Source organism: Purpureocillium lilacinum (genome assembly GCF_023168085.1).
Source record: "Purpureocillium lilacinum CBS 284.36 DNA, scaffold_2, whole genome shotgun sequence".
In the NCBI taxonomy this organism is placed as follows: domain Eukaryota; kingdom Fungi; phylum Ascomycota; class Sordariomycetes; order Hypocreales; family Ophiocordycipitaceae; genus Purpureocillium; species Purpureocillium lilacinum.
The window spans coordinates 197,092-223,245 of NW_027072112.1; the positions used below are offsets into that span (position 1 = coordinate 197,092).

At 58.3% G+C, this 26,154-nt stretch overlaps 7 protein-coding genes across 7 annotated transcripts; 1 reads left to right on the forward strand and 6 right to left on the reverse strand.

Annotated features, from left to right (window-relative positions):
- Nucleotides 1-7,245: 7,245 nt before the first annotated feature.
- PLICBS_001867 (uncharacterized protein) lies at nt 7,246-7,602 on the reverse strand (the record flags this gene model as incomplete). The annotated part of the gene is made up of 1 exon (XM_018321471.2): nt 7,246-7,602. One exon carries the CDS (start codon nt 7,600-7,602, stop codon nt 7,246-7,248), a length of 357 nt encoding a protein of 118 aa, XP_018178950.2.
- Nucleotides 7,603-9,422: 1,820 nt separating this feature from the next.
- Nucleotides 9,423-10,676, reverse strand: PLICBS_001868 (uncharacterized protein; the record flags this gene model as incomplete). The annotated part of the gene is made up of 3 exons (XM_018321472.2): nt 9,423-10,385; nt 10,447-10,554; nt 10,614-10,676. The coding sequence occupies 3 exons, from the start codon at nt 10,674-10,676 to the stop codon at nt 9,423-9,425; spliced, it is 1,134 nt and encodes a 377-aa protein (XP_018178951.1).
- A 4,428-nt stretch (nt 10,677-15,104) lies between these two features.
- On the reverse strand, nt 15,105-16,599 carry PLICBS_001869 (peptidyl-prolyl cis-trans isomerase cyp6; the record flags this gene model as incomplete). Its single annotated transcript, XM_018321473.2, has 2 exons — nt 15,105-16,467; nt 16,520-16,599. The coding sequence occupies 2 exons, from the start codon at nt 16,597-16,599 to the stop codon at nt 15,105-15,107; spliced, it is 1,443 nt and encodes a 480-aa protein (XP_018178952.2).
- A 980-nt stretch (nt 16,600-17,579) lies between these two features.
- Nucleotides 17,580-18,035, reverse strand: PLICBS_001870 (uncharacterized protein; the record flags this gene model as incomplete). The annotated part of the gene is made up of 1 exon (XM_018321474.2): nt 17,580-18,035. One exon carries the CDS (start codon nt 18,033-18,035, stop codon nt 17,580-17,582), a length of 456 nt encoding a protein of 151 aa, XP_018178953.1.
- Nucleotides 18,036-21,534: 3,499 nt separating this feature from the next.
- Nucleotides 21,535-22,632, reverse strand: PLICBS_001871 (uncharacterized protein; the record flags this gene model as incomplete). Its single annotated transcript, XM_018321475.2, has 2 exons — nt 21,535-22,320; nt 22,393-22,632. 2 exons carry the CDS (start codon nt 22,630-22,632, stop codon nt 21,535-21,537), a joined length of 1,026 nt encoding a protein of 341 aa, XP_018178954.2.
- A 407-nt stretch (nt 22,633-23,039) lies between these two features.
- Nucleotides 23,040-23,883, forward strand: PLICBS_001872 (40S ribosomal protein eS24; the record flags this gene model as incomplete). The annotated part of the gene is made up of 3 exons (XM_018321476.1): nt 23,040-23,122; nt 23,450-23,697; nt 23,804-23,883. 3 exons carry the CDS (start codon nt 23,040-23,042, stop codon nt 23,881-23,883), a joined length of 411 nt encoding a protein of 136 aa, XP_018178955.1.
- A 562-nt stretch (nt 23,884-24,445) lies between these two features.
- Nucleotides 24,446-24,964, reverse strand: PLICBS_001873 (uncharacterized protein; the record flags this gene model as incomplete). The annotated part of the gene is made up of 1 exon (XM_018321477.2): nt 24,446-24,964. The coding sequence occupies one exon, from the start codon at nt 24,962-24,964 to the stop codon at nt 24,446-24,448; it is 519 nt and encodes a 172-aa protein (XP_018178956.2).
- Nucleotides 24,965-26,154: the final 1,190 nt, after the last annotated feature.

The following is a 26,154-nucleotide window of genomic DNA, read 5'->3' on the forward strand; positions in this document are numbered from 1 at the left end:
GGATGCGCGGTACGCGATGGATAGAACGGTGTTGTGAAGTTGGCACCTGACACAAAATGAGGGATCATTTGCAAGCTCTTCAGGGCGAAGATGAGCGTAGCCATCGGGACATCCGCATTGAGTACGTGGCTCCATTGACCGCGACATCCTCGAAAACAATCCAAGTGTCAACGTCCGCACGGGCCTGTTGTTCCGGTAGCTTGTTATAAAGTGTGATTGTCTCCAATCTTCTTGAAATGATAGCCGCTCTGGCAACCCAAGCAGGTAAAGAGTTCGTTGGAGGTTCGTGATAAAAAGAGCCATATTTGAACCGTAGAAGGTATTAACTTCATCGCCATCGGATGCGGTACCCGACTGAAGTCTATACTCTATGTACGACTTGGCGATAGAATATATCAGGTTGCCAACTTCCTGGCGATCCACCAGATTCCATCCACAGCAAAGCTGGAAGTAGTCAATGTTGCCTTGCCCACACGATCTAAGCCAGCTAATAGCCTGCGACTTGTGTCGTCGCGTCGAATTGAGGAGGAAATCGGTTGGCTTTCTTAACTTTTGTGCAATTTCCATTCCCGGTTCGAGCGTCGGAAGCACAATAACCTGAGCGGTGGTAAAATTGCCGGATACTGGGTAGACAGTGCCATCGTGAAAAACAAGGCAAACGTCCAGTCCAAGAACGTCCTTGCTGTACTCGACACACCAGGCGGCGCCAATCAGGCCATAATACAAGAGCCTGCGACTCCTTTGCGGCCCTCCCTCGAGACAATGACTTTTCAGTTCGACGATCAGTTTTGCCATCGTAATGCTGTCTGGCAAGGCATCCTGGTCAATGAAAACTCTTTTTGTGACGAAGCAATCTCGAAGGATTAGATCGTGGGTTCTTGCGACACGATCTTTGAAGTCTGCTGCCCTGGCCAACGAGAGACACGTAGAGCGGACACGTTGAACCTGAGTAATGCCCGGTACACTGTCGTATGGTGTGTGTAGTAGCTCGAAGACGTTCATCAATACATCTGTAGCTGCTTCATCTAAAACAGATGTAATAGCCACCACAAGAGACAAGATGTTTTCGCCTGACCGCGTTTTGAGGAGTTGATCTACCACGGTGTTCGTTCCACTACCGTATTCTATGATGGCGTTCAGGAACCATTTTCGGGATCGTTGAATCCGGCGGTAGCTTAGAAGCTTTTTGCGAAAGGTTGCCGATGCTGGACTAACCTCACCAAGTGCCAGTAGACAGCCAATTGTGTGCAGGTCGACACCGCTCATTTGTATTCGTTTTAGCCCATCCGCCCCAATTCTAAGGAGCATTTGAGACAGAGATGGGATGTCGATTTGCCATTGAGCACCTTGCTGGCCAGCAGGAGCAAGAGCGCTTCCTGAGCTTGTGTCCATGGGCAAATAAGTAATGCCACAACCAGAAGTCAGAGTAAGCGGCCAATTCGCGGGTGCGAGTGGTATGTGGCATGTGGTACTGTACTGTTCGCGAAGGAGAGAAAGCTCGCGTGAGCTAGTCTGGAACTAATGGGAGATTTACAGTAAGCACCCTCCCTTGACCGAGGTTGCCTCCTCTGCGCCAATAGATCTTCAGGCTTCTACCCAAAACGTGTCTCAACCGCGGACGCCTCAAGTCTAGCCAATTGTTGATGGTCACGTACCAACCTTCGGCATCTTCATGGGGCGGGGAAGCCAAAGAGCACCATGTAGTAGCACGGATCTTGGGCGGCAGAATGCTACCCTGAGGAGATTGAAAACCCTGTCCAGCCTGTGTCCGGATGACACGTTCTGATGGTACGTTTGATTGGTTGTTGCTGTACTGATGTTGTCGCTTGTGCATGAAGCTGGGCCTTCGATCTCACCGCATACACATGCGCATGCACATGCATTGTCATTGCTCAGCCTCGAGCGGCAGCCACGTTGATCTAGCCCCGAAGTGCAAGACCGAATGAATCTCAGGCAATCAGCGGGATCAATGAAACAATGTGGCAGTCGCCTGGCCGAGGTTGGGGCGGCGACGCCGGTGCCATGGACAATCTTGCACCTGCAATGGTCGTTCACGTATATTGCACTATTAAATCCCTCCTCCGTATAATGGGTCATCCCAAACTTTGCAAGCCCTTCTTCTTACGCCACACGCAGGATTCCAGTCGACAGACAAGCTGCCTAGTACCTCTGCATCCCTCGATGACGTCGAAAACTCCCTCCATGAAGCGTTTTCTAGTCCCTTCCATGAACACGTCCGGGCATGGCAATGGATCTGGTAACTTGTCAGGGAACACAACACAGATTACAGCCTCGTTTGGTCTCTTTTCGAAACAGACTATCGTGGAACAGCCCAGAACGACAGGTAGCATCATGAGCCCTGCCCTGGTTGCCACTGGGGTCGCCGCTGCGATTGCCGGTTATGCCGCCACTTCTGCGATCGCCCGAGACTCGAAAAACCAGTCGGTTCAGGGCTCATTTCATCATTCAGATCACAAGCTCGAAGCCAGGAAGATTGCAGAGGAGGTGATGGGGTTGTCGGACGCGCCGCATCACAAGCCCGATGCGATGTATTCAGGATCAGGTCGGCCAGCTTAGCAGCTTCCGCGGTGCCATGCAAAGGCCAAGAGCAATGGAACAACGAACGTGAACAGGTTGTCGGGGTCTAGTATTTGGACTGCAAAATTTCCCAGTGGTATCCGCGCAAAGCGTTGAGGTCTTTTGCGTTTAGCCTTTCTCGTTCCTCAACTCTCTGATGCAGCGACTCAAGGCGCTGGTCAATCGTCCGACAGGCGTGAAGCATACTCTCGTTCCAAAGCGCATTCAGGAATGCGAAGGCTATACAGACAATTGTGGTGCAATTGAGAATTGTTGGCGACGTGGAGCTGACCATACTTCGAACTAGACAAGTCAACATTGGCAAGCGCGTTAGGGCTGTCTAAACGTACCCCGGTGCAAACATGCAGGCCCATCAGGAATACGATCAATTGTTGTTCTAGCAATGGAAAACGCAGAGGCACTGTCAGGATTAGAATTGAGCACCAATGCTTCGCTGCCCGCGCACATAACAAAGAGAGAAAACTTACGTAGCTGCACTTTGGAACCAGGATCTCTGCCGCTTTTCCTTGGCAGCATCGCGAAGGGTAGATACTTGTTGTCGAAGGTCTCGCAAGTCATCCATGACGATAGTCACCTGAGCGCGAAACTTGCCCTCCAGGGCTGGTACCCCATTATCTCGGAGATCTACAAGATGGATGTACTCTTCAACCGACCGACGCGTTCCGGCCAGTGTGACATTTATTCCATGACGAATGAAGGAAGTCAGAGGCGGTAAATCGATCGAAGCTTCAGTCCAGGGGCTTGTCATTGTTGGAGGCCCAGTTCTGATCCGCAGCGAATCAACTAAGTGTGGCAGTCGTGCACGGTCAGCCCAAAATACTTAACCTAAGGCGCACCGCGGGGCATCCTCTTGTATTGAAGAGCGCGTTGAGGTTCAGCATGGCGTTGTTGACCTGCAGACTCGGGGCGATGACGTGGCGCCGTATTATCCTGGCTTGCAGAAGTGCGGCAGTGTCACGCGGAAACCACAGATGTAATCACGTCTGTCAGTCCTCGCTCCTCATTGCTCGTAGCCTTTTCGCGCCGAGTAGCAACAACGTGGCGGCCCATTCTGCGTTGCCTTGTGAGGCAACCAGATGGCAGGAATAGCAGGGGGTTCGGGGGGGCATGCACATCATCATGCAAGCCACGCAATATATGACGACCCGGTCAGCTTAGCACACATCACCAATATGCAGCCTGGTCCAATCGCGCCGCCGTCTTAGACCGAGGTCATCTACCCAATAACCGCCCAACTGCGTCGCGAAATCACAGTTGTGCGGCAGTCAATCGGGGTCTTCCAGAGCTGCCACACCAGCTCGTTTCATCAGGACGGGCTGATATCCTCGGGGGAGATCAGCCACTCTCTTCGTTATCTTTTTCAGTTCTCTCTCCTGGCTTCAGTGAGGGTTTCCCTCTGCAACTCTCTCCGGATCTCAAGATGTGAAAATGGGCCTCGCTCCAAATCCAACATCGAGACATGCGCCACAAGGTCCAGCAGGGACAGACTATCACCTCTCGATCAAAGGCTTCAGTCCATTCGAAAACACCGCGGCGGTAGCTCGAGTACTGATAGAACAGTTCCTTTTCGAACTCTTCGGGCGAGATGGACCAATAGCATGCAGCCAGCACAACATCCCGGACGGTGAAACTTGGAGCGTACTTCAGGTGAGAAGCATGTCCATCAAGCTGTCGGAAGGAGACATGAAAAGAGCTGACCCGATCCAGCTCTCATTCAGGGCTAAGAATGGTGATATGCTGATCGATGATGTCCTCCGACTATTCTGCTCCCGTTTCTTTGCGCAGAGCGACCATGGCGCAGCCCAAACGCTCTCCAGATTCGGCATGTACGGGTTCACTCCGTCCGAGGAAAATATGAAGCTTGCCTGGTACCAAGAACTATTTACGTGGATGGGGACACATCGGGCTGCGAAGTTGAAAAACATGAGTGACTACATTAGGGCGCTTGAGGAGGGTCAATCTGTTCTATCTTGGTGGCCCACGGGGTCGAACTGGTAAGTACTCCAATGGCGAACGAACAGATGATGAGGCTCATCCTACAAGGATTGGAGTGTTGATACTCGCCGCTTCCATTGGCATGACATACTCCTCTTACGAAGGCGGGCCTGTAAACACTGCGCTCATGGCCACAGCTGACGGATTGTTGTTGTACATTGTAAGTCATTCTCCCACTCTTCTTACTTTCAGTGTCTGTCTCTAAATCGAATCATAATATGTGATTGCCAAGGCTAACATATTTCGATTCCAGGCCGCGTCTACGGAGGCCGCTGCCGAAGAACATTGGGTGGTCGCGAATGCAGCATGCAATAACTTCACCGATCAAACTGCCAACATCATTGGCCTAGTACGAAGCCAGCATGGTAGGTGCCGTCGCTTCAATTTCGTTGGAGACCATTGCAAGCTAACATTGAGGTACAGGTGCAGACGAAGAGCTTCATGCGGCTCATAGAAGCATGACGAGAGAGTTCGTAGGTCTTTTAGAGGAGGGGTTTACGACTGTGGCGGTTTGTCACGCAGCGGCCCAGGCCTATGTCACCGTAAAACAGGCCTACGCCGTCGGGACAATCGCCTTGGGGGTTACTTTCGCCCTGTCGACGGCTAATGCATGGCATTACACATCGTCCCTCATGGAATCTGGGTACCAGCCTACTAGTGCGGTAGGTCTTGTCCTGTCTGCTATAGCGGCGATACACGGCGCCTCCCAAACATATGGTGCTGCCAGGAAGGCGCAGGAGGCAGCATTACAGCAGCAAAAATGGAGTGCCGGTAGGAGGCAATCGTTCAAACTTTCCCACCCGCCGTAATGTTAATGGTTTTATAGCCGCCCAATCCGTTGCTGTCATTGTCAGGCACGCTCAACGCTGTGAAGTCCATCTTAGATGGGCTTACAACACTGGTGGGGTTGGCGCAGAGTCCGCCGATTATCGCCTAGCATTCGAGGCGATGCTACGCGAAATGGCATCAGCCCTTCCATCAGCAGAGCAAACCACCCCTCAAGCTATTCAGGACAGACTCCTGCAATACGCCAGCGTGATGGAACGAGAAGTGATTGGCTTGAGAGCGGTCTTGAGACAATGATCCGAAGAAGAAAGCTGTGGGCCCAACTAAGAGCCAGATGACAACATGGAAGGGTCGCCCGTTGGACCAGTGGTACTAGTAGCGAAAAACCGTGTGTGTCTGGATTAAGTCCGAGACAGTCGAAGAGATACTTACGCTGCCGCAGAGTCTCCATCTGTACTTCATCCAGGACGTCTTGATTCAATAGGAGGTACGAATGTATGAAGTAACGACGGTCTTCGTCGCCCTCTGTATTGCAGTATTGCGGTCTAATATTGTATCGCTCATTGAGCAATAGACAGGTACAAATACTAAGGCAGTGCCGTGTGAAACGTGGACAAGCATCTCGCAACCGCTGATATAATAATAATACATGTAGTTAGGGAGTCTAGACAATCGGCCCGCGGCCAAAACATACTGCTCGACAGTCCATGGCTCTAGCTACACGTAGGTCTTTGTATTCCATATCACTTATACGAGCCTTTTTTTGGGGGGGGGGGGGGGGGGGGGGGGGGGGGGGGGCTGGCAGTAATATGGCACAAGTGCCTGGCGCGCTGTCACGCAGTCGGTGGCATGGGGAGAAAATACTTGCCCACGACCGCCCATATAAAAAAATGGAGCCCCTTACATTCAGAGTCACCCGACCTACACACGCAAGAGATTGTGGCAGCACCGCAGCTGGCGTAGCCAGCGGTCCAGCCCGTTGCGCAAAGACAGGCACGCAGCTGCCGTACGGCAAGAACAATTGAAGGCATCGCGGCCTGCAAGCTGCGAGGGCTGCAGCGGCAATCAAAGCCATGGCGGGCTGCGGTCTCCTGCCGCAATTGGATGGCATCGCAGGCTATAGGCTGCTGCCGGAATTGAAGCCATTCGCGGGGCACCAAGCTGTTGCAGCAAGAGGCCGGGTTGCAGCCAGCCGGCTAGTAGGCCAGCAGTCCAACAGGCTGCGTACGCCCCTGCCAACCTAGCAGCCGCCATGCCTTCAATTGCGCTGCCTGTTGCCTGCAGCCTGGCTGCATAGTGCTATAGAGGCTCAGGCGGCCCGGACTATGGCGCACTGGCGGCTTGCAGACCGTGCCCGTTGTGGGCAATAGAGATTGCCCGTGGGTGAATATCAACGTAGTAGGGCTGCAGGTCATGTTTGGGGCAACGTCTGCATGCCATTACTGAAAAGGCGCAGTCCTGAAACTATATATTTATTCTTCATGTATTGGGCCAAGGACGTGGACAAGTATTCGCGAGCGCACATTCCGTTCTATTTCTCGGGATTATATGCGCCCTGTGTACGAAGAGGAATTATATTGCTCATGTGCAAGCAAGCATCTCGGAATTGAAGCTCCCCTTCTTCCGGCTAACCGTGCCTGGCCCTGCCGTCCCTGCCGCCGCACAAACAATAATACAGGAGTGCAATCGCATGCACAGAGCTAATAAGCTCTGCTATGCCAGTCCATCGCGGAGCCAACGCCTCACACGCACTGCTCACGCGCGGCTGTGGAACATGAATAGAACACTTCGACGCCCCCAGTCCCCCTCCTTGCGTCGCATCTCGTTTCCGTTTCGCCCCCTTCTCCCTACTACCAAGTAACTCAATCAAGACTTGCGCCTGCGCAAGTTCTTGACCAGCTCGTCGAAGCTCTCCGTCGGCAGGTCCGCCACGAGATCCGCCTTGGCAATGTCCAGCATGGGCTTCACCACAATCACCAGCTCCTTCATGGGCAGCTTCTCCAGGACCTTGTCCGCCAGCACGTCCAGCAGGGGCTCGACCACCTGGCCCAGCTTCTCGGCCGCGACGTCGCACGTCGTCGTGTTGGCGTCGTCCCGGCTCGTGATGCTTGGGGCGTCGTCGTCGCCGCCGTCGAGGATGGGGCTGGGGACGGGCGCCGCTGCCGTGAGGTGCAGCAGGAACGCGCACGCGGCGGCGAGGATGGCACCAAAGGGGAACTTCATTGCGGCCAGCTGTGGAGCGTTCGGGCAGTTGTAACTAGACCTCTTTCCTTTTCTTTTCTTTATCTCTTCCTTGTCTGAAATGAATGTGGTGCAGTCGCAAGGTAACCCCCGTATTCACGATACTTGCTTGGTGTGGCGGCTGGCTGTACTTCGCAGTTCTTCTCTTCCTTGTAAATGAATGTGGTACGGTTAAGTCTACCCCGTCTTCAGGATAATACTTGGAACCGGCGTTAGTCAAGACACTTTGACTAAAAAGTGTTTAAAAAAGGAAAGATAAAAGAGCGAATGGCTTGAATAGCTCCCCTTCTCAGCGACCGGCCTGACAGCCAGATACTTATGCGTTTCGCTCTCGTCTTCTCACCGCCTGCGACTTCATCGCCCTCATCACGGCCATGTCCGAGTCGACATGACCGCTTCGGGGCTTCCTCCCTCGCCGCGGCCTCACCGGTAATTTAAATGAGGGTCAAGGAAACGATCCCCTCCTTCCTCCTTCATGCCAAATGGATGCCCGAGGACACTCGGTCCAGAAGCCTGGCGGTAAGCTTCCTAAACACTGCCGATTCTCACCCAGCTCCCAGTTTTAAGAAGGCGTAGAAGCCAGAATCAGAGCCACCGACGGCCCAGCAACTTGCCTGCTGGCCTCTAATATTCCCGGCATGTCATCGGGATGTATGCCGTCCCCGCCCGACCTCCACCCTGACGTTTCCCCCCGCAGTGTCACGCCCGTGATTTCGATTTGCGGCGCAGAGGCCAGCGAGACGACATGTAGGTGTAGCAGCAATTGAAGCAGTGGCGGTGTCGGCTTCCTAAGGGCTTGAAATGGCGGTATCAAGAAGCTGCTTCGGTTCAAGTGCTCAACTACCTATGGGAAGGGGAGGTGCCAACCCCATGGGCTCACGGTTGCCTGCAGTGCATCGGCATAGAGTAGGCGAGCAGGCAGGGAGGCACATGAAGTTCATGAACCCTGGGCTTTCCATGACACATGATGGTTCATCAGACTTTGCCGGTAGGTGGTCAGGGCTCGGGCAATGCCGTGCGAAACGGGACGAACATGCATCAAGCGCAGCGCAGCGCCGGGAGAAAAGTAAGTTTATACATGTAGGCATTGGGTGCATCACTGCTCTGCAGTCCACGGGTCCGGCCAAGTCCGTCATCTCCATCTATGGGCCAGAGTCGGAGGAGCATCGTTTCGGCAACAGCAGTCATGTTCCCCTTCAACGGCAATTACTTTTGGAAACCCCCGTCAATGCAAGATGCAGCATCTCCCCACGCCCCCGTCCCTGCCCTCCCTCTGGCGACAACAGCCGGGACGCAACGTCCCAGCCTCAGCCACGCAGACCAGACAGGACGCATCTATGAATGAGTTGCCTTCCTCCCGATTTCCTCCTGCTTATTTCTGGGTTAGAAGCTGCGAGCGGGACTACCGCGCGCCGTACGACAGACGCTCGACGGGGCCCATGCGCGAAGTGGCGCCGGGGCGCGCAGCCTGTCTTGTCCCACGTCGGCTCACAGATGCGCCTCCCATTCCGCCGAGCGCGCCGTTGCGTCCCACTGCCCATCGTGGCCTGCGGCCGCCTGGTCGGTGGTAGTGTGCTCGACATGGGCACTGGCAGGGGCACCAGGAAAGCGGTAGGTAGACACGCCAGAGAGAAGCAAAAGTCGCCCCATCAGCAGCTGGGTTCCGTTAGGCCCAGATCAATGATGGATCCGAATAATAGTATCACAAGATAAACACACTTGATAGTCCTTGAGGCAGATCGCTGCCGCCTGCCACGCCGTCTTTGGCTGCCGTCGTGGTATCAGGGTTTTTGTTGCGCACATTAGCGGTTCCGAGCCGGTGACTTCTGGCTTTTAGCAGCCGCATCGCTGGCCGACCCCGACACCAGGTCCGTGGAGAGTGCGCAGTCGCCATGTTGGCCTTGTCTGTGGTACAGATAATATTGGCCGCCGGTCAGGGAGCCGGGCGCGTCTCGATGGGCCGCGCCGTCTGCGTAGCGGAAAGGGGGCTCGGCCTCTCCATGAACTTGCGGCCGCAGAGAGCCTTCGTGGGTTGCGTCGGGAGACTGATTCGTGTATAGATCGGCAGAGCGACCCAGTTGCCCGCCAACCTGCGAGCCGTAAGACAGCGGCGCATTATCGTACGCCTGATAGCCCGCAGACACGTCGATGCCTAGTCCAGATGCGACGTCTCCGGCAGCAAGATGCGAACTCTTCCGATAGTCCTCGCCGCGGTAGGCCGAGGGACCAGAGCTGGGCAGGGTCCGCGACGGTGTTGGGGGCAGGCGCTCGTTGCTGCTGTTGACCGAGCTCGACAGCCCCGGCGTCGCCGTCTGATACGGAAACCCCGTCTCCGAGCCGGGCGACTGACGAGAAACCGACGCCGCGCCCGTGGGCACCGCAGCGTAGCCATAGGCGGCTCCGGCGTCCAGGTACAACATGCCGTCCGCCTTGACGCTGGTGTTATTGGCCGTCATGGCATACGCGCCAGTCACGAATGAGGAGCCGCTGGCCGATGCCGGAAAGGCGGGCTGGCAAATCGTGTAGTCGACGCCGGTGCCGCCATACTCGCCGCTCCACGCAGACGGGGTATAGTATGGCCTGTCACCATACCCGGCCGCAGACTCGACTCGATTTGCAGGGAGCGTCAGGCCATCGTGGTAGGCGTTGGCTGGAACGCCCAGGGGTGACACGGCTGATGATGCTCGGGTGTGCATCATGCGTGAAGCATCAACATTATAGGTAAAGGCGTTGCCCTTCACATGAGACACCTCCTGGGACGAAACCTGGGCCTGGCGTCAGCGTTGCCTGTCGTGGCCTCTCATAAGGTGTTTCGTCGCCACATACCCGCAGGAACTGGCACGGCGCGTGCGAGGCATTCTTGCAGTTGGTGCAAGGCTGGCCGTTGCCGGCATCACCGCTGCACCGGATCTTCCTCTTTCGACAGCGGCCGCACTGTTTTGTTACCATGGTCAGCATTGATCCGAGCAGCGGCAACTCGGGAGCATGCTTACCGCCACGGCAATTCTCTTCCTCTGCGATACCGAGTCGTCGAGCCCCCCGTCGCGGTCCGCCATGATGATGCGGCTAGCTTCACGATGGTGCGGGTGCTCGGCCGCGTTGCGCTCCACGTACGATGGCAGGTAGGGAGTGCGGAAGGAGGAGTATCGCCTAACCGCGCTCGGAGGAAAACAAGTTGTGGTCACCATGGTCCAGTCCGAAGGGCTCGAGCAATGATTCAGAGACCCCGGGCGAGGCGGACGTGGACGTTTGCAACGCGGTGGAGCTGGACGGATCAGACGGAGTGACTTGCTGTCCAGGAACTCCTGGCTTGCGCGCTTCAACTCAGTGCTTGTGTCAGGCGTTTGCTTCTGTCCCGTCCTTGCACCGAGTTCCCGTCTCCTGGGTGACAAGTGCAATGTGCCAATGTGTGCCTTTCCAGTGTGGTGGTGGTAACGCTGCTGCTGCTGTTGCTGCCGGAGCGAATATGCTCTTAGTCCCCTCTTCAGGCTTGTGGCGTATGAGGTCGATCGAGGCGAGTTGGTGACGGGGGACAACAGCGGAGGGGGCTTCTCTTCTTCAACGCACAGTAGACGACCACAAATGTCAGGAGAGGAGGAGGCTGCCTGGAGCAGGGCAACAGTTGGTAGCTCATCATGTTGTTCCACGTTCCCGTACGACTCTTGCGGTCCCGGCCGCCGCGCTCAGTCTGATGCTCGGCCATGCTTGTCCTCGGGTCCTGACCCCCACCGCTATGTCCCACGCGAATTGCCTCTGTCTTCCTGGGCCTCTCGGCGTCGCCATTCAAAGCAGGGAGGACGAGTGGCGTGGGCTCACCCTCGTACTCTCTAGAGTCTGGAGCAGCACAACGCATGTCAGTTGGGCGGAAGGCCAAGCTGCTCTGTGACGTTGAGCCTAGACCACGCGTACGGTTGGCAGGCTCACTGAGCACGAAGCATAAAGGACTGGCGGCGTCTTTTCATTTGGCGGTATCCGAGCGCCCAGGGGGGGAGGGCACCTGCAGCATCAAGGGCACGACGCATGGCTTCCAAGGATCCGGGGGCCGCTTCATCGGGTGAGGCTTGGAGCCGCGACCAATCTCATTGCGTTTCCAACAGCCTCTGGCCTTCTGAGACTGGCCATGACTGCCGCGCCCCAGATACAATCATGGCGCTGGTCAGGGCGAGCTGGTGGGGAGGGCATGGCGCAGGAGCACAAGTATCAGCCCCGTCTTGCACAGAGACGCTCGCTACTCAGCAGTCACAAGCGTCTCGCCTCCGCGCCAGTTGTTTTATGCAACGGCAGTCCAAGCGACGGCTCGCTTCGTCGACAAGGCGCGGGTACGCGCCTCATCCTGGATGTCAGTTGCCAGGGGCCGGGGCGGCATCGATTCTGCAGGACGCTTGGGTAAACCCGAAGACGCCCCTGTGAACCAGGATCTATCTTCGGGCGAAGGCTCCAACGCTTGGGATCCAAGGATAAGGCACGGCAGGCATCGACATGCGGGGGCTCGCCAGACGCCCGGTTGCGTTCATCGCGGCCAACCAGGGAGCAAACATGCAGCCTGCCAGGCATGCGTATCGGTGACGTGCCGGCCAGCCCCCACAGGCAATGTGCAGATCCAGATATTATGTACAATACCACACGTTCCACAGACGCCCGTTTATGAAGTCTAGGTTTTCCGGTAGCTCCAGCAGCTATCAGTCGTCGTCGTGAAGTTGATGCCTCGTTCGGACCAAATGTGCTGCTCAAGCGACGCCGCAAACCCGCCAGCCACTCTGCGTCGTTCCAGTGTAACCATCCACGGTCTGCCCTATAGGGGTGAGGGGAGAGGAAACAAGTGGGTGCGGCGTGCAACGGCTAACGCTGCGCGATTCTTCACCGTCCCTGTCCCGCCACTGCGTTTGCGCCTCTGGCCACGGACGTTGGTGGCGGCCCGTTGCCAAACAGGCGGCGCAGGGTCACAGATGAGGCACGTGCAGCGCAGACAACGGCTGGAGACGTGCCTCTCTCACCCGGTGGCGGGTTCGCCCGCAGGCCTTGGCCCTTGATCGGCTTGGGGCCGAATCGATGTCTGTTGCGGCCGGGCCAGGGTGCTCGAGATTGTTTGACCCATGAGACGCGGAGACAGCACAAGAGCATTGCCTCTCCATGGACCGGAACGCTCATGAGCATCTGATCTTGCCGAAGTTGCTTTGCGCCTCTATCGTGTTGCGAACGAATACGTACCAGCATGCTGAGATGGAGACGCGCAATAGCTACTTCGTTCAGGGGTAGAAGTGGTCACTCTGCAGGTCGCGTTCGGGACGTAAGATTGGCGGCGGTGCCTGGCTGGCACCTTCGTCGAGCCGAGCCGCAAAAGGCGGTATGCTTCAGGGACGGCCATGATACAAGTCGACTGGCCTTGTCGCAGGTCTTTTGCTGCGTCAGCGCCACCGGACTCTAGATGCCACGACAGACTCGCGCAGGCGTGAACTTGCGGCGAGCACCTTGCCGTTGCTGGCGGCTCCTCACAGTCGCAGGGCGCACTCATTCGCCCACGAACCTCGTCCGTGCAAAAAATAACGTTCCCCGTGTGCTCGATTGTCCCAATTTGCTGATGTCGAACAGCATCGAATGTGCCGATGACTCTTGCATGCCAAGGCCGGCAGCTTCCCGCACTGGGTACCGTTCCTGGGGGTCGCCATACGCGATGGGGCTGCGGTAACAGGGCCCTGCTTATGAAGATGGATATCATATATTCCTGGCGGTCAGGGGCTTAGGGCACGGCCAACTGCCATTTTGAGTCTTCTTCTGCCTCCATTGGCTGCCGTGCCCATGCCGTTCGTAAACCTTAGGCAGTGTCGTCCTCGATTGCGCCAGTGATCCGAGCGAGTGAGATGCTATGGTCCTGCTAGATTACGTGAAAGCTTCATCGGAAACTCTGTCACTGGATGCGCTCGCTCGTTCATGGAGACGAGTACGGGGTGCGACCAAAACTGGTTGAGATGGAATGGGCCAGTGTCGAGTCAGACTGTCAGCGAATATCGATCGACCTCGGCCTAGCCAGACCGCCTGTGCCAAGAAGAGCACAAGAACTGGACCGGCACCCCGGGCCGCATTCTCTGAGGGCGGCCGTTCCGCGTTCTCGGAGACGCACCCACACGGCAAAGCACAGTATGCAATCTCGATGGGCGCCCGTCTACCCAGGCAGCCATTGTCCTGCAGTCATTCCCTCAGAGAATCGCTGCATCGGCAAGACCGCCACACAGCACTCCCCGTGGTCAGGCCGGCCTCGCACGGAGAGTCCCAACTTGAAAAGGCGGGTCGCGCTGTGCCCAGATCGCAGTATTTGTGCGACACCGTCTGTGCCTCAGGCGAAGTGTAACGCGCCACATCCTAGCGATTGGGTCCCGAATTGAGGCATCTGCGAAGCGCCTGTCGTTGGGTGATGGAGCATCCGCAACGCCGTTTCGCAGGTCGTCGACGCTCCGTGCCGCCCGTGACAGCTCCAGGGGCGAAGCGGAATGTCGGTGTGGTTGCAGGTTCTCCGCCCTGGGACAAATACGGAGCGGCTCAGCGCCATCCGCGGTTGCGTGCCTCGTGGAGATGTCCTTGAGAGAGCACAGGGCCTCGTGGCTCTTCCCGTCCTTGGGCAGCGCGCCTCAACGCCACGAGCATCCATCAAGACCAGTGAATGCGGCTTCCATCGGCACCATGCACGGAGCAGGCTGACGGGCTGCGCCTAGCAATCCAAGCAAGCGAATGCTTGTCTCAAACCCCTCCGCACGGCGCGGCTTCGTGCGACCGGGCTCGTCAACTGCCTCCTCCCAGTGCCAGGCGCGCGAGGCCAACCCAGGCCGCTCGGGTCTCTGTGAGACGCCACAGAGTGCAGGCTGCGGCAGTCGGCCAAGCCGTGGCCCATCATCAACCAGTGAATAGCTGCTCCCTGGATGTGTCGGAAAGAAGCTGCGCCAATCGCTCCCGGACGAGAGAGCAAACCTGCCAAGCCAACCCGAAACACCACGGCCTTCTTTCACCCTCGCCTCTGCGCACCGCATATTTGCAACGCACAAGAAGCCGCACAAAAGGCCGAGCACTGCGCCTCGTCAATCACGGGCGTAAACTAGTTGGGGTCGTTCACCGGCGCCGCCGAGTACGGTCCCCTTTCGAGAGCACAGTTTCGCAGTCGTGCAGAGCTGAAGTGAACACGGCTTTTCAGCGGTGCGGTATCACCGTCCCCTTGCAGACTGCAAAGCATAATTCCAGACAGCTGGCAGCTTTCCCTTGGCACTCGAGACGGTGGGTGGAGGGCACGACGTTGATGAGACAGCCGCGGTGGAACGGAGCCAGGAAGTCGACACTGATGTGTTTTCATCATGTTCCTGCGTCGCAACAAAGAGCCCACCTTCAAACCCCAAGACATCGGCAGCACCTTCTCGTCACGTCGGAAGATGCGTGGTTATTTCATCATTGTTTCGCTTCTTTGATTCTTCCTGTCCAATATCGGGACCTGGCGAGCCCCGCTATCTCCTTGACCGGTAAGTATCGTCGCGACGTCGAGGGCGGTCCCTGTCGCGGTCACGATCCCGGTCTCCGGGCCGTCGATCCCGGTCTCTGGAATCCCAGTCCCGTCGGTCATCGCGCCGGCCGTCGTCCCTCCGGGAATATTGTCTATCGCTACTCCTGTCTCTCCGGCGGGGGCTGCGGCTGCGGCTGCGGCTGCGTGCCCTCGGCTGATCTCCGTTTCGTGGGGCAGGGCCATCGTCTCGTCTTCTTTCGCCGCCGTCTCGTTGATGCCGCTTCCTCATTTCCTCGTCCCCGTACACCATGCCGTAGTTGCCACGGGTGTCCCGCTCCGCTTCTGCCCTGTACTGCCGCCGCTTCTCCAGCTCATCCACTCCGCCCCATCCGCCACGGGATGCATTCGCCTTGCGCTTGGTGTTTGTATCCTTCCTCCAGACGTCGCTGAGCTTGCTGACGCTCTGCGAAAAGTCGACGTGGATGCGTCTGTCGTCGATGAGGACCCCCTGCATTTTGAAGTACGCAGCCTCGCAGGACGCCTTGTCTTCGTACTCGATAAATGCGTACTGCAAACTGTCCCCCGTCTTCTGGTCCCGGATGACCTCGCAACTGAGAATCTTGCCGAAGCGTCCGAAAATGAGCTCGAGATCATCGTCTCCGGTGACCGGGTTCAGCTTGCACACGAAGAGGACGTTCTCTGGTGGCTTCACCTCCGCAAAGGGGAGATCGCCCATCATCTCCAGCGTCAACGCTTGTGCCTGTGCCTCGCGGTTTCGCCGCCGGCGCTCGAGCTCTTCCTCGTCCACGCCATCATTCTCATGCAGGGCCGCTTCATCTGCGATCCGCACCGTCTTGAGTTGTTCTTCGGTCGGTGCAGGGCTCGAACTCGGCTCCCTCAGGTTCTCGGGATCTGGGTACGGATCGTCCAGTATTACTGTGTGCTTGATGCGAATGTCGATGAGCGGGTAGCCTTTGTCATCCACAATCGCCTCATTGATCTTCTCCAGGGCATCGAAGCCCTCCACAACCTTGCCAAATATCGCCGCCTTGCCGTCCAAGAAGTCTGTGTCCTCGCCGAGCGTGATGATGAACTGTGATCCGGCAACGCGGGTATCGGGATCGGAGGTGAGGGGGACCGTAGCCATGCTAACCGTGCCGCGCTCGAGGTGCTTCAATTTTGGGTGGAAGAAGGCCGGAAACGTCCGCAAGGAGGGATTCCCTGACGCGACGCCCCATATCGAGGAGCCGCCATCAGACTCTTGGGACAGTGGGCCGAGGGGATCGCCCGTTTGGAAGGAAAAGTCCTTTTGAACGGAGTGTACGGGGGAGAAGTTGTAGTATTTGACTTTGCAAAGCTTTAGGAAGCTTTTGTGACGGTCAGCTAAATGGCTTCTTTCGAGGCTGGGGGGGAACCGACTTCTCGCAAAGCTTCGGCGCATGATCGACCAAGAGGTCAATGACAATATCGCCCACGCTCGTCTCGAGCAAGACCGACATTGTGCCTCGTGTGCTGCTGGCGTCGCATGCACATGCACAACCCGTAGGCAACTCGTTGGCTCGTCGAGGCCGCTGGCGGAAGAAAGGAAGTTGAAACGTCGGTGCAGGTTGCGACTCTTCGACACGCGCCTGCCGCACAGTGTAAGTTGGGCCAGAAGGTCGCAGCTTCCGTCAGTGACGCCACCGGCCTAAAACGTAGGCGGCGGCGACAGGTGCTTGCTGCATGAACGAAGGGAAGGAAGGGACCAGCTGCCGATGATCAGCCGGTACAATACACGTGACTTGACAGGTGCCCCACGAGGAGCGTCTCCGCGCCAAGCCTTTTCTTGGCAAACGCTTGGCGGCTGAGCCAAAGTCAGCCGACAAGCTCGAGACCGAATTCCAGCCGTGACGAAGCCCTCTCCGAAGCTCGCTCGTACGAGCCTACGTTACTTCGTAGGTGCGTAGATGTATCGGTACTCGAAAGACTGTCCCCCGGGGCCCCGGAGCTTGTTGCCCACCGGTACCGGCGCGGAGCCCGCTTTCTCGCTTCGACTGGCCTCCTCCGCCGCCCATCTCGAAGGGCCGCAGGTTCCGCAGTACGTCTGGGCGCGACTCATCACTACGCATCGGGGTGGCATATGGCAGACTGATGTTTCAATTGACAGTCTAACATCAATGTACCCCTATCGAGTACAGTACTAGAAGCGGCATATGCGCCGTGAACGAAGTAAACCCACCCGGTGGGAACAGTAGCGCCGCTTCCCCAGAAGCGAGCACGAGAATGCTGCAAATGCAAGTGAGGCTGTGACTGACTTTTGCGTCCAGCGTGAAACGAAATGCCCATGTCGCTTTTTTCCCCAATGTCCCATTCCCAAGCCCAAAGTCGGCGGCCACGTCCCGTGGTCCGCTCTGCCCGAAACGCCAATCGCCCATGCAACAAAAGGGTATTATGATTAGAAGACGAGGGGTGACTCGTCGAGAAGAAGACGGAGCAGCCGCTACTCCATGCACGGGGAGCTCTTCCTCCGGCGCCCGGACCGCAGCTCCTTCTCCGTCTCCATGAGCCGGGCCTGCGCCCACATGCGCATCGACTTGTCGCAGCGCACAGCGTCGCAGTTGAGCAGCTCCGTCAGCGCGCGCTTGATGCTCTCGTTGACGTCGAACAGGCGCTGCTCCTCGGCTGAGATCTCATACAGCGTCTCCTCGTCGACGATGGTGTCGAGGCAAGCTTCGGCGGCGATGCTGCACCGCGTCCGCCCGCCCCGCGCATGTCGCCGGCGTGATGAGATTGACGAGACGCTAGAGGATCGTGTTGAGATGCTGCCCGTCGAGTGTTGGCGCGGGCGGATTTGTTGCAGGTGATGGCTGAGCTCCTCGTGCTGCTCTTGCAGGAGCATGTACTTCTCAAGGGCGAAGCTGTAGTTGTGGTGGGGGAGCCTGCTTGGCGCAGCCATTGTTGAGGTTGTCATGGTGCCGGCTTGTTGAGGGTGATAGTGTATCGTTGATTGATGCGGCGAGTATGAATATGACTGAGATTGAAGCCTGGGCGGTAATAACGACACCATTGGATGAGGGGTGATTGTAGGTGTCGCGGAAGTTATGGTACACGGCGCCGCTCAGGCACCCAGCAGTGCAGTCGAGTCTGCAGTTGCGGCAGGTCGGTTCGAGACGTTTCCTCCTGGCCGATGTCGTCGAGCAGCGTCAATTAGGGCCGCGGAATGATGGAAATGGCGAGGGCTCCGCGCCTGCAAAGGCTCCAAGTTCGTGGGCAGGGAGCTGTTATTAAGAGTGGTGGTGCCGGTGGGTATCCGTAGCTTTAGGGGGATCGATCGCAAGCGCGAGTCAAGCGTCGAGCTGAAATGCTGTTGCCCCCTGTCGGTGCTGCTGCAGGAACGCAGATGAGAATCTGGACCTGGCTGATTGATGGATTGATGCGAATTGAAGAAGAGATGGATGCAGCAACTTGTGCTTGTTTGTGCACAAAGGGGAGAAGGTTCGGGTCGGCAAGGACTAATAATAAGCGGTCGGCCGGGCCAAGCTCGCAGCGGTCGCTATCGTCTTGTCTCTTCCCTCGCTGCGTGTGTCCAGCCGATTAAGGTTTTGCGCGCTCACAATGTCGTGACGATCCAATAGCGGGGCGCCGTGTCCCTGGGGTGTTGGCGCGGACTGTTGGGTGGCGAACCGACGGAGGGGACGGGATGAGATGGGGAAGCAGAAGGGGGGGCTAGACTGCAGCGGAGGGGAGGACGAGGGGAGCTTGGGGCGGCAGGGTGGTGGTGAGATGCAGGCGTTGGAGCGATACGAGTTGGCCGACGGGGGACGCGAGAGCCTGGAACTGGGCAGCGACGGCCAGTCAGGAGATGGTTGGGGAGCAATGGCGCTGGATCTCGGGTGCCGTTGGTCGAGAAGCAACGGTGACAGGCTGCAGGTGCGGCGGCCCTTGGGGCGTGGACGATGTCACGGATGGTGGTTGTGTGAATCCTCCGGCTCTGGGTGCTGATCCGGTCGGTGCTGGTGCTAGTGGTGCAATACCGGTTGCCGCTGCAGCTCCTCTCAAGAAGGCTGCGCCGTCGAGCTAGTCTGCTCTCTTCTCTCAAACCAGCTGGGTACGGTACCAAAGACAGATACTGCACCTGTGCCTTAGTCCCGTGTGGCTTCCAGGGGCCCGGCGATGGATGGATGGATGGGCTGGATGGGCTGCAGCTTTTCGTGCCTTGGATGCTCTGGAGTCTGGATGCTTGGGTCGCGCCGGAGCTGGCCGCACGCACACGGTTCGCGGCAGGGCCGATGCAGCGCCAGCGCAGAGCTCTCTTCGTGTGGTATGAGGCCGTCTGTGGTATGTATGCACAGCCGCCGCCAGGGACGAGACTGGTCGGTGCAGCAGCAGAAGAGGACCCGCGTCGGGCGCCGTCGACGGCACTTGGGACCTTGTTCGTGCGGAGAGTCTTGACCGGCTGCAGATGCAGGCCTCGCGCAGCAAAGCGTGCAGGACAGAATGGTCACTCGTCCTCGTGCGTCTCGTCTCTCCCCGTTGACAGGCTTGCCGCTGGCGAGGGAGGGGAGGGGGGCGACGAGAGAAGAGGAGGAGGACCGGGGCGCTGATAACGTAAAGTATTGGACCGACGGAGCAGTCCTCGGACAAGAGAAAACCACGACGACGATGGCTGGCCAGCAGCAGCAGGTCGGCTGCTACTAGTAGTAATACCTGCCGGCGCGGTTGCGATGTGCGCGCTCCAGCTCTTCGTGCGACCTTGCGGTGTGGCTGCCCGCCCTGGCCTTCCAGAAATAACAGGCGCTTACAACCTGGGAAGCAACCCCTACGTTGCACGCCAGGTGGGGAGATTGGCACGCTGGCACGCCTCTTGCTCAGGGGGATGTGCGCCGTGCCGCTGTGAACCCGGCACCTTTGGACAGAGGGCCCGGTCAGGCGAGATGACGATCCGGGAAAAACGTGATTAATGATAGTGGTAGTGCTGCCAGCAGGGAGAGCGTTGCGGCGCGGGCCGGGGCACTGCGTCGCAGGTTTTTGCGGGCGATGGAGAATGCTGCCGGGGTGGACCTGGCGTCAGCGCGAAATGAGAGATGCAATGAGGTGAGATGACTGCGATCTTGCGTCTTTGGATGCAGATGTCGGCTGTAGGTCTGCGGGTGTAGATATGTATGCGGAGGTCAACCTCCCTGTCCGGGGCCGCGATACCACGGCGGACACCATGCGACCTGTGACGACAGCGCCGGAATCGCCTCCGACCAGTCCTGTCTGGTGTCCCGCTCACTGATACAGGAGTTCCTGCAAGGTACATACGAGCAGTATGTAGATAACCTGCCGCCCGCTTGTCGATAGACCCTCTTCCCCGATGGGGCTCGTCCATTCCCCTTGATGGCACCGACATGCCCATCCCTGGCACGCAATAGCCCCCTGCAAACTCCTCCGCGCAATGAGCATCACCGTCCGAGCTTCCAGTTTCAGTAGGCAGCCCTGGACATCTCGTCTACCACGGCAAGGTCGGACGCGTGTCGCCCAACCCGTCCCATAATTTCGATGAAAATCTGCGAGGGAAAAAGCTGGAGAAGGGCTCTAAACTTGGAACAAGGAGAATGAGGCCCACCGTGGTGAACAACTGCCTTGGCCGCCCGGCGTCGGCATGTCATCATTCTTGCCCGGCAAAAGTAAAATGTACAAATGGTTTTGTCTGGGGACTCCGCGCCACTGACCCGTCGTTTCCGACCCCAGCACTGCCTGCTGTCTCACACCTTGCTTTCCCCAGCGTCACGCCACGACGTCTCAGCCAAAGGACCGGGCGCCTGGGGAACAGAAACCCCTCTTCTGTCTTGTAGCGGTACTGTTCTCTACTCCAGGCGCGCCGCTTGAATCACGGAATCGTGGGCGTCCGCGCCCAAGGTCCCCGGCCAACAATGATTTCATCCGTGCTCGCCCGCCCCCCACAATGAAGCCACATCCCGCCGCGCCGGGACGAGCTTGTTGACCCTCTGAGACGTGCCTGGCCCACGTACCCGACGATGCTCCGGCCACCAATAATCGGCTGCGATCGAGGTCCAGCGCAACGCCTTCTTTGCCCCCATCACTCGACGTCCGGAGGGGACCGGATTGACGTCTGTCGAAGCAGCATCCTGGCGGCAAGGAGCCTCAAGGGTCACACCACCTCCGGACATCACGTCCGGCAAAGGCGCCCGGTTGCATGGCGGCCATCGCTGCTCGCAAAGGATGAGCCGTTGTGCCACTGCCGTCACTTTACCATGACGGACCCCGCCGCTCAATCGCGAGTTGTGTCAAGGTGACGCACTTTGACGCGACTGGCCACGAGACCCTGAGAAGCAACGTTGGTGGCGTCCAAGCCATATGCAGGGCGATTGGAGGACTGGACAGCCAGGGTCTCACCTCACAATTGCCGAGAGGGCGCGACGCTTTTTTGATAATTTCAACAGTGTTGCTCTTCATGCTCGCGATACCCTATAGATGTGGATGGGATCCCTGTCATTGTAGAACGGGCCCTGCTGGCGCTTTGTCGGCATTACCGGGTACTCCAGGTCGTCTACTGTTAAGCCAGAGCGCTGGCAGGTGTCGAGGAAGACTTGGGACGTCTGCTCGTTGCGCTGCGTTGCTCCTATGTACACCTCGACATCAGGGTGCAGCTCAAAGAGGTCGAGAATGGTGCCCACCAGTGCGGGGTGGTTGCTCCGGTCGTAGGTGATGTCTGCCCCGAGCACAACATCGATGGACTGGCCCTCGTTCCACTGCTGGTCTTCCGTTCCAACAAGAGCATGTCCCCATTTGACATCCATTGGTGTGACGAGCGGTGAGTCTTGCAGGCTGTTGAGGAATAGGTTGTCGGGGAGGTTGTTGATGACGTCGTCGGAGCCGTCCGACGCGACAATGTGCCGACAAGCCAAGTATTTGGCACACATGACGGAGAGGTAGCCAGTGCCCGCGCCGAGCTCCAGGATGCGCTTCCTGGCGACCACGGACGGGTTCTGGCAGAGGTATTGGCCAAGATGAAGCGCAGCCTCCCACGTTCGGAGGCCTGTCGTGCCCCCAGCAGAGATGAGGGAGCGGTTCTCAAGCAACGTGATGCTGGGCGCCTCATCTGATTCGCCCAAACCACGGTCCAAAAGGGATAGGCTGTACGTCACGTAATGCTTCTGCTGGACTGATGCCGCCTCTGAGGGCAGCGGCGCGGACAGGAGCACGGGGAGCAGGGACATGAGGTTATCAGACACGGCCTACGGCTGGTCAATACGACCATTGCAAACTTGCAACTGGACGGCGTGCGGGGCCGCCAGGCTACGACTTACGTGCTCATCCCAGTCGTCGATGGAAGCCTCGATGCGCGCAATCAGCTGCTTGAGGGTCCTGAGTCGATATCTGTCGGGCGGGGCGTACAAGAGGGCATCGTCGGCGAAGAGTCGCTCGTAGATGAGCTCCTGCACGGTGTCCAGCTTGAGATACTCGGCCGGCGGGAAGTCGAGACTGGGCTCCAGCTGGAGATATTGGCGGCAGAACCTGTCGACATGGTGCTTCCATGGATGAGCCATGTTGACAGGTGCTGGGGCGTGGTGTTGAACCATGGTGGCCTGCTTGGAGCTTGGAGGAGAGGGGCAGTCAGGCCGTCCTAAGCTCCAAAGAGACTTGGTGCCTGGCCCAAAAGGGAAATCGATTTCCCGACAGCGCCCCCACCGGGCCGTGCGGGCTCGACGCCAGCGCACGTGACCTGCCCCGAGGAATCTCCGCTGTGAATGGCCGCGCCCCACTGATTATTTTTTCCGCGCACACATTCTTAGGGTTGGACCCGAGTAAGCGACACGGCCGGGTCGGAATTTTCGCCCCTAGCACCACCGCAGGCCGCCAGCCCTTGAATCCACGACTTTCGTGAAGCGCATCCGCCAAAAGGTCTCTCTCTCCCGTCAACCACCCAGAGATTCCATCGACAACCACCGCAACCATGGCGGACAACGACAGCCCCGTTACTCTGCGAACTCGCAAGTTCATCCGCAACCCTCTGCTGGGCCGCAAGCAGATGGTCGTGTGAGTTTGCCCGCCCCCGTGCGTTCGCCGTCATCGCCATTGCACCTCGTCTCGCCCGCCGCCGCGTCCTCGAGACCTCGAATCCGACAATCGACCATCAAAACAGCCATCCTGTCTGTCAAATGCACGCCCCCCTCGGAAGCACGAACGAATACCGACCTGTTTGTGTCCGTCGGGGACTGTTTCCAGCAGGCAGGCCGCGATGGTCGGTGGCGAAGTCGAGGAACGAGCCGGGCACCCACGGGCGAGACGACATGCAATGCCGACGGCAGCGACGCACAGAACACGACCAAAGGATTGAAGAACAAGCAGCTGACTCTGCCTCAGTGACATCCTCCACCCCAGCCGTGCCAACATCTCCAAGGAGGAGCTCCGCGAGAAGCTCGGTGGCATGTACAAGGCCCAGAAGGACCAGGTCCAGGTCTTCGGCCTGCGAACCCAGTTCGGTGGCGGCAAGACCACCGGCTTTGCCCTGATCTACGACTCCCCCGAGGCCATGAAGAAGTTCGAGCCCAACTACCGCCTGGTCCGCGTTGGCATGGCCACCAAGGCCGAGCGCGCCAGCAGACAGCAGCGTACGTGGCCCCAGCCCTCTGCACGCACGACGGCTCCCTGCGTCGATGCCGTCGAGCCAGATATCGTTTCCGTTGCAACAGAGCAAAGTGCTGACACCCCGCGCAGGCAAGCAGCGCAAGAACCGACAAAAGACGCTGCGGGGCACGGCCAAGGTCAAGGGTGCCAAGGCGAAGAAGGAGAAATAAGCGCGCGGTCTTTTGCTGTCGGCGGCGTCGTTGTAAAAACCCGGGGTCGGTATGGGGGCTTTGGCATCGTCCGGCGCACGCCGCGGGCGTGCTGCTGGCATCATTTTTCGCCTCGGCATGGGATGGAAACGTGTCGGCGAATCGGTACCTCTGGAAACGACTGGGGGTTTGGGGGTGGTGAGGGCTCGGCTTCCATGGTCTACCTTGTCACTAGCATGAATCAAGGTGTTTCGGTTTTGGCCATTCCACGATGCTGACTTGTCTTGGAAGGTGACGACTGAACGGGACGCGATCGGTGATGATGACATGATGTATAACTTGACGGATCATTGCCGACCAGCAGCTTGGGGGTATCAACGCCTGTCTAGGTGACTGCCTAGATATCCTCCAACTCCGTGCCGTATCTCGCCTACATGAAGGCGCATGGCCCGCCCCCAACTCCCAAAAAGCAGTTTCGCTAACACCACAGCCAACCCGGAAAATAAAGATTAGAGAAAAACAACAAACCATCCCAAGGTTTCGTTTCGTTTCGTCATGAATCCACACCACGCGGAACGTCTCTCTACATCATGCCCAGCGCAAACACGCCAGCCAGGCACCCCACGGCCGCCACGACGGCCCCCGTGCCGGCAGCGCGCCCGCCACGCCTCGCGGGCGCGGCATCGGCGGCCGCGACGATGGGGTTGTGCCAGCCGCAGTGCTCCTTGCCGCCGATGGTGTTGCACGTGTAGAAGGTCTCCTGGCGGTAGCCCATGCTGGCGAGGCGCTCGGCCTGGTCGGGCGGTGGGGTGACGATGGGGCGGTACGGAGGGGGGTCGCCGTCGCCCGAGTTGCCCCCGCCGCCGCCACTGCTACTCCCGCCTTCGGTGTCGGTGTCGTCTCGCTGGAGCAGCAGCGGCGGCGGCAGCTGGGCGGTGGTCGGCGTGGGGGCGGCCAGGTTCGGCTGGAGGCTGCCGTCGCCGGGGGAGGCTTGTGGGTGGGCGTGCGTGGGGTGTAGGAGAAGCAGGAGGAGGAAGGGGAGGAGGATGTTGAGGATTGTGAGATTCAGGGGGATGGTGAGTGTGCTGTTTCGTCGGGCCATGTTGGCTGCGAGTCTGTGCTTGAGGAATCCCGAGATCGAAATACCCCGAGGTAGGGGGAAGGCTATATCTTGTCGTACGTGTATGGAGTATAGGTCGTTAATGTGTCGTCAAAGCGTCGAGATATCTCACGGCTCTCTCCACACCCAGGTCGTGCACGATACCCTTCTCTTCCTCTTATACGCCAACCAGAGTCACACGCGCCTTTGCTTGCTTGCTTGCTTGCCGCCCGCGAACCAGGGGGGGGGAAGGAAAAAAAAGTCCCCGTCCCGCCTCGCACAAGAGGTGAACAAGCAACGACAACCGCGGTTGCGGCGCCCCGTTTCGTTTGCCCGGTGTATGGATGACTGCAACCACGCGTTGCAGGGAAAAGCCCCGTGCGTGTGTAGGGGCAGGTCGTTCAGAGTGAGTGAAGTTGAGTGAGGGGGCACGGTGATTCCCACGCCCAGGAATATCCAGACCACCGGGCCAAAAGATAGCAGTCGCAGCCAACAAACTATTCCAAAATTCCGTGGTGTGAAAACGTTTGGAATAAGTCCGAGATCGTTTTCAGCTCCCTCGTTGTCTGTACGCGAAGGAAAAAACGGTGCGTGCGAGGGTGGCCGGTCAAGCAAGGTGGTCGCGTGCCTTGTGCTGCCGAGGTGTCAGTCACGCCCCCGCGGGTGTTTGTCGCTCGTGGTTGTGGCGCGCAAGACGGCAGCAGCAACAGCAGCACAACCTGCAGGTCATGACGGTGATGAACCGCAAAAGGGAAAAAAGCCCGCCGCGTACAGAAAGACGAGAGGAGAACTGGAAATCGGGCAAGAAGAGGAGGAGGAGGAAGGGGGATCAAGACGAAGAGGGCCAGAGGTGAGAAGGTGGTTGTTCATGGTCGTGGTGGTGGTGGTGGTGGTGGTGGGCTGGCTGGGTGGGCTGGGCTGGCTTACACGAAGACCCAAACGAGGAGGCGAACGCCCCGCGAGGAGCGACAGCGCAGTTGACGTCGGGTTCAGGTTGTTCATGTGCTCACTCACCCCCGCCCGCCACCACCACCACCCATCAGCAGAGCTCGGCCCCCTCCATCCTGTCAGTCAGGCCTTCAACGCAGAGGAAGGAACGTCGGTCGGCGCATCACCCGTCACCGCCACTCGGCAAAGGACTGGTCCCGATCCACTTACTCACTCACTCAGGGCCGCCTCCACCACCCGTGTTG